At 45.3% G+C, this 13,206-nt stretch overlaps 1 protein-coding gene across 1 annotated transcript in view; it reads right to left on the bottom strand.

Moving 5' to 3' along the window:
• Positions 1 to 13,206, bottom strand: part of PTEN (phosphatase and tensin homolog) — a 48,823-nt gene that overhangs the window by 4,052 nt on the left and 31,565 nt on the right. The window contains exons 6-8 of the mRNA XM_066554303.1: positions 10,332 to 10,473; positions 7,761 to 7,927; positions 787 to 1,011 (exon numbers count right to left, since the gene is read on the bottom strand). Of these exons, the coding sequence (XP_066410400.1) occupies positions 787 to 1,011; positions 7,761 to 7,927; positions 10,332 to 10,473 (534 nt within the window). The remainder of the gene's footprint in view (positions 1 to 786; positions 1,012 to 7,760; positions 7,928 to 10,331; positions 10,474 to 13,206) is intronic.

A 13,206-nucleotide genomic window follows, 5' to 3' on the forward strand; every position in this document is an offset into this window, starting at 1 on the left:
CTGGAATCTTACAAATGCCTTTTGCATGTTTAAAACAATGCTGGCAATGGCTCATACTCCCCAAAGCTCAAGTGCCAGGGTAAGTAAGGTATTCCCAGAATCACAGGACAGCTGGGCTTGAAGAGACCTCTGGAGATGATCCAGCCCAAGCCCCTGCCCAAGCACAGGAGCATTTCCAGGTGGGCTTGGGATGAATCCAGAGAGGGAGACTCCACACCCTGCCCAGGCAGCTGTTCCAGGGCTCTGCCACACTCATGGAAAGAAGTTCTTCCTCGTGTTGAGGGGGAATTTGTGTTTTAGTTTATGGCCTTTGCTCCTCATCCTGTCACTGGAACAGTGACAGAGCAGCCCCTGGAGATGTCTGTGTGGATTGATGGGATCCCCCTCAGCCTTCCCTTCTCCAGACTGACCAGGCCCAGCTCCTCTCCTCAGATCATCCTTGTGGCCCCCTGTGCTTCCCATGGAACAGCTGCAAACCAGCTCAGGAGCTCAGTGTGCCCAGCCCACAGCTCAGGCAGGGAAGATGGCACCTGGCCAGCAGCTCTCCCAACCTCTGATGGCTTTGACAAACACCTGGAACAACCTGAAGACTTCAACCCCAGCCTCTCAACATGCATCAGCTCCCCAAAAAGCAGATAAAAGCATAAAGCTCAGAGCTTTGCTAAGTGATGGCAATACTGACACATGAACTCAGCTTCTACACAACAGTTTCACATGGTCCCTCCAAAGGCAAAACAAACAAATCATGCAGCTTTTCAGCTTTGTTCACACATAAAATATACTGACCTTGAAGTTTGGAGAGAAATATCTGTTGGCTTTGTCTTTATTTGCTTTGTCTAGATCGTTTTTTGTTAATGTAAGGATTAAATATTCCTTATCATTATCTGAGCGCTCTGTACTGAAAATACCATCAAGTTCCTGATCTGCAACTAGACTTCCATTTTCTACTTTGTCTGAATTTTCATCCAGTCCTATGAAGAATGTATTTACCCAAAAGTGAAACATTTTGTCCTGGGGGAGGAAGAACACAGAAAACAAGCTTGTTTTAGTATTCACTAATGGCACGTTAATTAGACTGCTATCAGCATCTGGTCAAAAATAGATTTGTAATATCAGGCAAAACTTGGTTGGACAACAGTATGGCATTTGTTACATTGCATGCAAAGACATTTTCACCACATCTCCTGGACAACACACATAAATCTGCATTCATCAAGCTCAATTTTAACCAATTAAGCTTTTAGAAGTCACTCATAGACAGCTAAGCTTAAAGCTATCATATCTTCAATAAAAGCAGGTGATAATAAATTCAATAAACTTAAACTTGCAATCACAAGGCATAAATAGATTTATTTTTTGCTCATAACTTGCCAAGCAATCCCTAAACCCAAGAGACAACCTGTGTGAACCAGCTGAGGTGAGTAATACTGAATCTCCCCTGTAACAGAAAGCTTGTCTTGTTTTTATACAGAAATAGCTTCAACTGAGCAAAACCACAAATCAGTAAAGGATTCATGGGTGCTTCCATGCAGCCAGAGCTTTGCTGAGCAGCACTGAGAGGAAGGCAGAGCCAGTACCTGCTGTCCTGTCCAGCAGGAAGTTTTTAGGGAGAAGCCAAAGCAGCTGAAGGAGGTTCAGCTCAAGCAGAACTTGAGAGATGACCTTGGGCAGTTTGATTCTCCACTCTGCCACAGCCCCAGCTGCACCAAGAGGCAGGACACCCCAGGATCCCAGATCCTGAAGGAGAGCCAGCTTTCTGCCAGCCCTGAGCTGCTGTTTCCAAGGTCAGCTCTCCTTGGCACACCAAACCCCTCTCTCTGACTGACACTGAGCTACATCCACTTGCTCTTTACACACAAAATCTGCTCTTTGACTCTGATGTGCCTTTTCAGGCTCAAGATCCAAGGTGCAAATGGCCAGTTCCTCCCACAAGGGTCAGTATTGCTGCTAAAGCTGCGGGGAAAGGAAGCAGAACCTAACATTCCTTGGTATTACACAGAGCACAAACTCACTCCTTCTGAGCTAACTTACATATTTTGGTTTACCAAGGAGCTCTAATTCCAATTTCTTACTGGAAAATCCATGTCCTGCCCTATCTTCCCATTCATCTCTGCTGGTAAGGAAGCAGGGGGGAAATGAGAGGTGGAACAGAAGTGGTTCCAGTGTGTGTGACACGAGCAGGCCTCCTGCTGAAGGCAGTTTGGCACCAGCAAAATACCACAACATTTTCCTGAGCCAATGAAAGAATGCAGGGAAGAGCTGCACTACTTAACTCACACTCATCCTCCTCAAAAATTTATTTCAACAGGATACTGGGAATTCACAAGTGTTCCTCTCTGCCAAAGGTCAGCAGACTCATTTTCAGTATTTTAGGTAAAGCCTACAAAACCACTTCCAGCTTGTCTGCATTTTTGTAAGCACCTGAGAGACCCCAGGACAGAAATTAAAAATCCAGCCAGGAACACTTCTGGTAGCTGAGTTCCCCACTTCACCACGTGCCTGTCTGCAGCACTTTGGGAATCAAATCTAGCAAATGAGTTGTTTGGGGAGTCTAAAAGATGTTTCCCACTGCCACTGAGTCCCTTCAAGCCACCCCACCTCTGAAGAAGCCTTGCTGGAGCCCTTCCATGGGAGGCAGGAGTTGGCAGGTTCTTGCCAGGCCCTGCTTACACATTTCATACCCTCCTCTTTCCCCAAGAAAAGCCTTAAAAATTCCCTGCCTGGGTCTGGAGTTGAGGATGAATATCCTGGGTTCACTCTGCTGATGTCTCTGCCCCAGAGGAAGAAGCAGCAGCCAAAATCTGGGTGAAGACAAGCTCAGGGTACCCAACCCAGGTTTCTCCTCACCCACACAGTGAGTTCCTCAGAAAAAAACTCCAAAGAGATGGAGAGGCTCACTCCTGCTGAGGTCAAACCAGAGGCAAGCAGCACTTTCCTGCTGAAACCCCTCTGGTGCTGGTCCCCAGTGCCACAGAAGAGGCCCTGGGTGGAATCAGTGCCAGCAGAAGGCAGAGTTTTGTCATGCCTCACCTTCAGCTCCATGAGTGCAGAACCAGGAGGGATTCAGTTGGCACTTCAAGGGCTGGGGGGACTCACAAACCTCTCCCTAGACAGCTTTTAATCTCTGTTCCTCAGGACAAATTTGCAGAGGTCTTCAGGGACTCAAACTAAACACTACAGCTCAGGTGAGCTGGTCATTTCTCCTTTTATCTCCCTCCAGCTTTTTAAAGCATCAAGTTATTTTTCTTTCCTTCCCATTGCACAACTTAATTAGCCTAATAAACTGAGTTTATGGGTCTTGGAACATGGCATGGCCACTCAAATTAAGGGAAGACTTGGTCATGTTTTTTGGAATTAGTTCTTAAGGCTGATAACTGTGTCACTGTTTTCACTGAAGAGCAAATCCATTATTCAAAGTGAGGATTTAGCTGAAGCATCAGGACCCAAGATATTTCATGGGAGACAAGGAAGAAAGATGATGTAATATGGGCCAAAGATAGGAATTTTAAAAATCAAGGCATGAACTGAACTCAGGCTTTATATAGCAAATCAAAATACCAGACCAAGTGCTCACATAACACAAGTTAATGAATAGACTTCTGAAAAAAAAAGTATTAGAGGCTGTTTTTCAATGTGTTTTGCTTCACTTCCAGTTACATCACAGACATCTGTCTTAAAAAAAAAAATAAACCACAGATGTACTTCTTCCCATAACCAAATCTGTGCCATAAATCTCCAGTGCAGTATCAGATGAGACAGAGGCTGATTTAATCCCACAATTCTGACAAACAGTGCTTGTCCCCACCTCGTGCAGTGCCTCACACTGACAGAAAAACATTCTCCACTCTAGAGCTGGTCTCTAGCTGCAGACTGGGATCCAAATCCCAGATTTAAGGCATCAGTCAGGAGTTCCCATGTCCTCCTGAGAGTTTAAGTTTTGCAGAGAGATCCCCAGGCACTCCCAGTGAGTCTGCAGCACCCGCTGAGGGGCTGGGGATGCTCTCCAAGAATGGGGATCTTGGTTCAGCCTGTTCCCCTGATGGAACTTCCTGTACCATTCTGCAGATCAACACTGAGTCTTCTGACATTTTCAGAGTTCATTCCTCAGCGTTTGCTTAACAGCAACTGCCCAAAGTCTTGTTGAACTCTGCGGCACAACTTATCTCTAGGCTGGAGAGATGAAATGCAACTGCTCAAACAATGCTGTCAGCCCTCCCACGCTGGAGTCTGGGGATAAAACACCACTGACTCTCACAAATTAAACCCACATCAACATTTCCCTCTCATTTGTACTGGGAGGACTCCCAAAAAAAGGTCTCCTTCAGCCCCAGGCTCTGGAGGCAGGAAGATGAGGAGATTTCTGCATTATTTTTAAACAGGCTCCCATTGAACCGAGTGATCTAAGGATACTCTGAAATACTTTCAGATTATCGTGTCAACATCAATAACTGGAAGAAAAAAGCTTTGCAGGGATCCATGGAAGCAAAACTAGAGGAAAAAACTACAAAAAAAACCCCCAGCAAAACTACAGCAGCAGTCTGAGATGGACAAACAGTCAAGCTACAAGAAAAAGCCATGTTAAAAAAAAAAAATCCCCCAAATTACAAACTTCTACCCATCAGAAATTCATCCACAGTCACAGCACTTGAGCCTCAAGCCATTTTGTTCTCATGTGGGCATGCATTTCATTCTTGAAAGGAAGTAGCTACAGCTCACTGAAGAAACAGTCTGAGGATAAAGTAAACAACTTGATTAGACAAGAAAAGATCAAGAGCTGGGGACTTCCTAACTGATACCAGGTGGCAGAAACCATGGAAGGGATGAACTTTTCCAGAGCTGTCAGCCCTGTACCAATGATCCTGTGGCTGAGGTCAGCTCCCAAAAGCCATTGAATTTGCCTAAATTAACTTTTGCCATTAAAAGAAAGGACATGTGGCTGCTTTAAATCTCACACTGACCCTACAACCTTAGGTGTCTGCAGTCATTTAGGTTTGGTCTGGTTTATGGATAATAATTTTATCCAAAATTGAGGAGGGCCCTCCTTACAGAGAGCTCTGCAGATAATGCTGTTCTTCAAAGGACTGGGAAATTTGGGAGCAAATGCAGGTGAGGGAATCTGGGGCACTTCAGCTGAGATCGGTGTTATCAAACACCAAACCAGAGCCAGGACAAAAAGCTTTCTCCATCTCCAGAGATGAGACACAGCCATTCTCCAGCCTGAGGTTCAGAATGGAACAGGAATTACACTTTTAATTGATATTATTAGGTTTTTTATTATGCTAAAGTTAAAATGCACACTGGTCAATATGGGGTGTCTTTAAGACTTCTTTAGCTACCTCTGATCTGCTAACAGAAAATCTGTGAAGAACAAGAACCAGTGACAGGCAACAGACTTAAAATTCCACTTTTCATAAACCTGGTTAATAAAGCAGAATCTCTGAAAGATAAGATGCTGTTGCTCCTAATTATGCTGCTTCTCATTAATTAGGTGATCATTGCATAAATGGATCTTTAAAATACCAGTCTCCACAGTGGAGGGTCTTCAGTTTTGGGTAAAGTTGTGTAGATAGTTGATAGAGAAAAGTAACAGGAGCAGATGTGGAACAGCTGGACAGAGAAATGTGTTCAGTTTGAGCCAAGGTAGGATCTTCTGGCACCAATGGTCCCCTCTGCCCTGATCTCACCTTATTCACTTTATGCAACAACCTGTGCAAGGACCATGTGGAAGGATCAGCTCCTGAGTTTGCAGCAGAGCTAACAGAGGTGATCTCACCACAACTGTGGAACATCTCACACCTATTTTCTTCTGTCCTCCATTCATACTGAAAGCTGAGACAATAAGACACTTGATTCAACAGATATTTTAGAGAGATTATCAAGGTGTTTTTTTAACTAGTTGATGAAGGAGCAGTTTCCATCTCAGAAAAGTTTGCAGATGGGAAAAGAACCACCTTTACCATTTCTTTGGCTCTACCTGGCCATAAACACTGAGAAACTGAGCACCTCTGCACTACCTGTAATCCACAGAACCCAAACAGTTTGGGTATTTGATAAGAATAGACAAAAAGGAAAAAAAAACAACCCCAAAAAAAACCCCCAACAACCAGCTACTCAGAATTGACAAAGATTCTTAAGAAATGAAACCACACTCTGACTCTCTGAAATGAAACTCCAGCACAGAAATGCTCCTGCTGTGGTTCTGCACTTCTACACCCTCCTGAAGACCCAACTCACACTGCACAAACTGTGGGTGCTCATGAGGGGCTCTCACTACAGAGTCTCAGCATCTCAGTGCTCTCTGCAGGGGTAAAACAAATTTGAAAACAAATCTCCAGGGCTAAAACAAAACAGCAGTTTGTTCCTGGGGCTGCAGAGCCAAGATCCTGAGTTGCACACTGGTGTTTCAGGGATGGGCAGGGCAGCACAGCACTTCCCATCAGGTCTGTCTGCAATCCACGTGTTACTGGAGATGGCAAGGAACAATAAACTCACAGCTCAGATAGGAGAGGGGAGATAAATGTCTCAGATGTTGGGGCTTGGCATCAGCTCCTCCCTGCATCCTCATGTTCAGCCCACAGTACTCAGCTGGGTGCTCCTGCAGAAGCCTCTTCTCAGAGCTGGCTGCTTGCATGTCAATAATCTCAGCTTGGAAACTCAATTTCTACTTTTGAAATACTTTTACAGCCTCTGTACTGCACATAACTGCACTGACCAACTAAAACATCTCCTCAAACGGGCAGAGAAGGAAAACAGGGCCACTAAGGAACTGTCCAGAAACTTCTACAGACAGCAGCACCTGAGTTAAACTTGTTCACACAAGCAAGCCCACACAACAGTGTGCATGTTCACTCACACACAGCTGGCAGGTACAACCTGGGTGCACAGCTCTGAGTGATGTTACCTCATCACTTCTCTTCTCCTGATCCACTTGAGCATTTCTTCCTTTTATGAACTCACTCACTGAATGCTCTGAAATCTTCTAACCTCCACTCAACTGTGAGGAACTACTGATGAGGAGTTTTAAATAGCAAATATCAAGGTTGCCTTTAATCAGCACGGTCTCATCCTCACCTTTCAGTCTGGTAGATCCAAAGTGGCTCCACAACCACCAGAACTAGAGAAACTCAAGAATTTAGCTTTAAGAACTGGCTAACTTTGGTTTCAAAGTAAGTCCTAGGTTAATTTTTTTTTTTTTTCCCACAACTGAGACCCTAATAAAATCCTCAGCTCAGAGGGAATTCTCTAAACCTCTCATGTCAAGGCACTGCAGCTGGGAACAGAGAGGTGGTGAAGAGATTGCAGAGATACTTTTACAAAGTGCGTGGGAACTCAATTATCTCAGAAATTCAGCTAAATTTGACAGATGGGTACAAATCAGCCAACAGCACAGACAGGATCTTCTGTGCCTGCTCAAACCTCAAGAAAATTTAGTGAAGAAAACAGCTGGAGTTAACTTGCTCAGTATGCAAGTCTATTTTTAGAAGGTGAATGTTTCTTCCTCAATTAGATTACTCACTACTACCCAAAAGACTGCAATACAGACCTCAGGATCATTTTTACCCAACCTTTGTACTTAATCTCACAACTCCCCAAACATCCAACTTTCATTTTGTGGTCCATTGGTTCCTTGGGAAAACCAGACATCAAAGAATTAAACGCCGTGATTCCACATCCCTGAAAAATAACCAACATCCCAACCCCCAAGCATCAGGGGCTGGCTTGACAACATTTTTCAGAAAAAAAAAAGCAAGGAAACCAACCTTTTTCAACATCTTGTTCTGTTTGTGGAAAAATTCCACTTTGATATCACCACACACGGGCAGAGGTTGAGGGAATTCAAAGTACATGTACTTGTCTTCACGTCGTGAGGGTCCTGAAGGGGAGGTGAATATCTTTACCTTTAGCTGGTACACCACAAACTGAGGATCTGTGGGACAAAACAGAGTGGCACTTGGTGAGAAAAACCTCCAAAGTGGCAAACAAACCCCCACAACACTGGTAGCAGAAATAAAATCGTGGGCTATGATGTTGTCAAAGTTAGCTAAATTTCTCTTAAGGGTTTGACACCACAGGGGATCAAACTTTGCCAGATGCTACTGGAAACAGCCTTGAGACTTCTGTCCTTCATGGCAATACTTTCAGGCCACTAGGGAGTTCCTAAAATGTTATTTCTTTTGAATATAATGACTGTAAAATGTGAATTACTTGACTGTTCCTTGCATTTTCCCCCTCCTCTCTATTACACAGACCAAAGTGAGAGGTTTTATTCTCTCTCACCTCTTCTTCCAGCTGTTGGCTGGTCATGTCAGCACAAAATGACTCTAGGCTTACACAAATAAAGTAAAACAAGGACAAAACTGAACTGAAAACCAATCAGAAGAGCCTAAAAGCTGGTCCTATAAATCACCAGCACCAGAGAAGTGCCAGCCATGGCATCACTTCCCCAATGAAATCTGATGGGGTAACACTGAAATTAAATAAAAGGAGTTTTTGGTCCAGTTTAGGAAGAGGTGCTTTGGAAATGGTCAGGTCAGACACAGCCCAGTAGAGCTGCTAAACACACCCACAGTGTGCTGCTGAAGGGCCCAGGGATGACACCATTACTGGCAGGCTCAGAGAATCCAGAATGGCTTGGGTTGGGTTGGAAGGACCTTACATCCCACCCATTCCTACCTCTGCCATGGGCAGGGACACCTTCCACTGTCCCAGGCTGCTCCAAAACCCCAAAATCCTGGCCTTGGGCACCTCCAGGGATCCAGGGGTAGCCCCAGCTGCCCTGGGCACCCTCCCAGGGAACAATTCCTTCTGTATCTCACCTGAATGTCCCCTCTGCCAGTGTCAAGCCATTCCCCCTGTTGATCACCAGAGCTCCTGTTGCAGAATTCCTCTCCAGCTTCCCTGTAAACCCTCCAGACCCTGGAAGGTGCTGTGAGGTCTCCCACACACTCTTCTCTTCCTGCCCTTATCTGCCTCAAGCCCTCAGAGCTGTGAAACTCTGTCACCCCCTCGTTCAGCCCTAGAGGCTGGGCTCTGCCCTGTCAGTGCCTTCAGAGCAGCAGAATGATACCAAGGAAGGCAGAGTCAAAGTTACCAGGTTGGTAAAATTGCTGCCAACACAACTAAAGACACAACACCATCGATTTCACATTCTGAAAAATCACTGAGAACTCCAAAGAAACTTAAAATATTGCAGCATACAACTGCTGAGCTTGACAGTTATTTTATCTTCTCAGGTGCTTGGGCAATCTGTTGTCTGTCCCAACACCCTCCCATGGACACACAAGTCAGCACTCACTTGAGCAGTTCAGCCTCAAAAACACAGCCCAGTTCATCCAAAATATGAAATAAGTGGTAATTGCAGAAACCTGTAACCTGCACACCTCTTCCCTAAGGCAGAGGGATTTTGGCAGAGGCTCCTCCCTCCCTCCTCCTGTACAGGCTGACAAGCTGCTCCATTGTTTCTTGTGTGTGTTACATGTTCAGGTACTGCCTCACAACAATATTAACAGGGCAATTTTAATCAAAGCCACAGGAGGCACTGGAATTAATTACACATTGCTGTAATCCCCAAAGCAAAACGATCAGATTTTTTCCACCACCAAAAACCAAGCACGCAACACAAGGCAGTCACTGCCCTGTAACACAGCCCACAGGACAGAGCAGAATTTGTTTTTGTATTTCAAAACTTCACAAAATCTGCTGTTCCTCACTAACGCAGTGTATCAGCAGATGAGATTAATCATTTACAGGTGTATTAATGCTTTAAAAACTTCCACATAAAGAAAAGTTTATTCCAGAGTTAATTAGGTATTTACCCAGTTGAACTGATTCATTTATTTTTTTTTTTTTGGAACATCATGGGAAGAATGATGTTGCTGCATTGGAAGCCAACATGCCATTAGGCAAATGTTTTTCAGCAATTCATGTTTCCCAAGAGTTGCTGTGTTTAAAAAAAAAAAAAAAAGGAGTTTTTTCATAAAAGTAAGGAACAAATACCCAAATGTACATAAAATGGTGGAGTGGATGTGGCACTCAGTGCTCTGCTTTGGGTGACAAGGTAGGGATTGGGCACAGACTGGACTCAATCTTGGAGGTTTTTTCCAGATGGAATCACTTCTTTTCAAACCATTAACACACTTGCATGTAGTAAAATAATCCTGAGTGCTTCACAGCCTACACCTGGGAGATCCCAGAGGACAGAGCCCACAAAGATTTTGGACTATGAGGTGTTTCCATGTGATTTCCTCCAAGATGTGCAGTTCTGGGTGCCATCACCCCATCCCAAATGCCACCAGGCTCCCTAGCAGAGGTGAAGGGCTGCTGGTACTTACTGCAAGTTCCGCTGCTGAACATGGGAATTGTTTCAAACATCATCTTGTGGAACAGCAGTGCCACTGGTCTGTAATCCAGGTGATTCTTTAACAGGTAGCTATAGTAGTACACGTAGCGTCTCTGACTGGGAATTGTCACTCCCTAAACAGAGGGAAAACAAGGGTTAAAAACCTTGGAGCAGCATCACTGAAGGGTTCCTGCTCATCACCTCCAGTCCAAGGAACAGCACCCAGAGCAGGGCACTGCTCTGTCAGCTACTCAGGGCATGGAGCACCTCTGCCACCAGGAAAGGCTGAGGGAATTGGGATCTTTCAGCCCAAAGAGGAGAAGCTTTGGGGTGACCAAACTGTGGCCTTGCAGTGCCTGGAGGGGCCAACAAGAATCATGGAGAAGGAACCTGGACAAGGGGGAATGGCTTCCCACAGCCAGAGGGGATATTGGAAAGAAATCCTGCTCTGGGAGGGTGGTGAGGGCCTGGCACAGGGTGCCCAGAGCAGCTGTGGCTGCCCCTGGAAGTGTCCAAGGCCAGCCTGGGATAGTGGAAGGTGTCCCTGACATGGCAGGAGAGCTGAACAACCTGGTTCCTGCTCACCACCTCCAGCCCCAAGAGCAGCTCAGTCACTGCTGAGCAGCACCAGAGCAGGGCACTGCTCTGCCAGCTACTCAGGGCATGGAGCACCTCTGCCACCAGGAAAGGCTGAGGGAATTGGGATCCCTCAGCCCAAAGAGGAGAAGCTGTGGGGTGACCAAACTGTGGCCTTGCAGTGCCTGGAGGGGCTGCAGGAAATATGGAAAAGGAACCTGGAGTGACAAGGACAAGGGGGAATGGCTTCCCACAGCCAGAGGGAATATTAGGAAGAAATCCTGCCCTAGGAAGGTGAGCAGGCCCTGGCACAGGGTGCCCACAGCAGCTGTGGCTGCCCCTGGAAGTGTCCAAGGCCAGCCTGGGACAGTGGAAGGTGTCCCTGACATGGCAGGAGAGCTGGAACAACCCTCTGAAGTCCCTTCCAACCCAAACCCTTCTGTGATTCTGTGCTCTCCAAACACCCATGTCCAGCAATGAAGCAAAGAATGCAGATTTTTCTCATTTCTTAAAAACAAACACCACAGACAGCCTGAGGGTCATGTCAAAAATAGTCTCATGCTGCTGCTTTTTTGGGGATGGAGAGCAAAAAAATGTTTAACAAGAGGTGCCTTGAACATACTCAAACTTTAAAGCACCACTACATTTAGGAATTCTAAAATCAACCACTACAGCCATTACATTTTGACAGGATTTTAAGTCAAAAGACTAATGTTTGCTAATATCACTGTACTCCAGACTGGTGCTGCCTTCTCTTCATAAAACATCCTGGAATATTTTCCCAAAAATGTGGAAAGTTTCATTAAAACAGGCCCAACAGGCCAAAGTGTTCAAACTCTGAGGTAAACATTTGCTTTGAGAGCATAAAACCTAAGGATGTTTTTATTACTGATTTTAAATCAGCTGAAAGCTTAAATAAGGGAAAAGTTTCAAAGCTTTTGGAGCCAATACTTTCAAGTAAAACTGACAGAGATGAAAAATTGTTTTATTTCCCAGAAAATGCACGACATGGTCTAGAACAACCTGTAACTCCAGATTTGCAACAGCATCAGTAAAGAATCTTTCTGATTAAAACTGAATGTGGAATTGGAATAAACTGGAGAAAAACAAAGATTTTTCATACACAAATCTGTGAGCATTTGGTGACATAACCTAGACCTCATCTTTCTATAAACTTTTCGTTTCACCTCACAACAGCCAGGAGCTAAGAGTGCTTTTAATTTAGTAAATCTCTATTATGCACACATGAAAATAGTCACTTCCTGCCATTTTTTTTTAATGTTGATTATTATGTCTCCTTATCACTTGAGCTGCTTCTAAACTACACAAAAGCCCTTTCCCTGCAGCATTTGCACAATGACCTTCCCAAGCAGCCTTGTACACTGGCCCTGCTTTTGGCTCAGATGTCCTCAGTGCTTATCACACCCACTCCTTAAAGGAGCTCTAAAGTTCTCCTTCCTGGGATCTGAGCCTCAGGACTGAGCAAATGCCAGCCCCAGCAGTGCTTGCCAGGGCTGCCAGGAAAGCAGAGAGGTGAGGAGAACACATTCCTCCCTGCCCAGAGCTTCTTCAGGCCATAATGGATGTGTCCTGAGGAAAAACCCCAGGACGAGCAAGGCTGGGACCAGAACCCAGGTAACATTTTCACACTGAGAGAGAGTCAAAACCACAGCAAAGCACAGCCAGGTTTTGTCCAACAGGGCAGTTTCAGCCCTGCAGCCACAGTCTGACTCCCTGGAGATACAGCCCTTAGATCCTGAGACCCTAAAACCCTAAAAGCAGTCCCACTGAGGCAGAACTCAGAGTTCTCCATTTCCAAAGGTCTGGATTCCAAGCAGAACACTTTCCTAACAAACTAACAATACTCCATGGGGTGCAGTCAAGCAGCACTCACTTTTACTCCAGAAAAGTAAGGACAGGGAAGTGGTTCAAGCTTGTATTTCCCATCTATCACCACCACAATTTTTAAATGCATGTGAGATAAGCTCCTCTGGTCCCTATGCAAGAGCTTCCCAAACATTGTCAGGTTCTCCTCTCAATATAGCACAGGCAGGACTATGAAGAACAAATATTTTGGAAACAATATTGCCACAGTCCCTTTAGAACACACCCTACTGTGAGGGTGAAGCTGCAGCCTCAGAGCAGCAGGTGTGGCAGAGGTTGGCACCTGAGCACGTCCCCCAGACAGACACCCCCAGTGATGAGCTCTGACACCAGCCATGGGAACTCTGCCCTGCTCACAGGGTCATTCTGAGGCTTCCTCACACAAACTAATTGGGTTTCACTTCCTG

The sequence above is a fragment of the Molothrus aeneus genome, chromosome 8 (genome assembly GCF_037042795.1).
Source record: "Molothrus aeneus isolate 106 chromosome 8, BPBGC_Maene_1.0, whole genome shotgun sequence".
NCBI lineage: Eukaryota > Metazoa > Chordata > Aves > Passeriformes > Icteridae > Molothrus > Molothrus aeneus.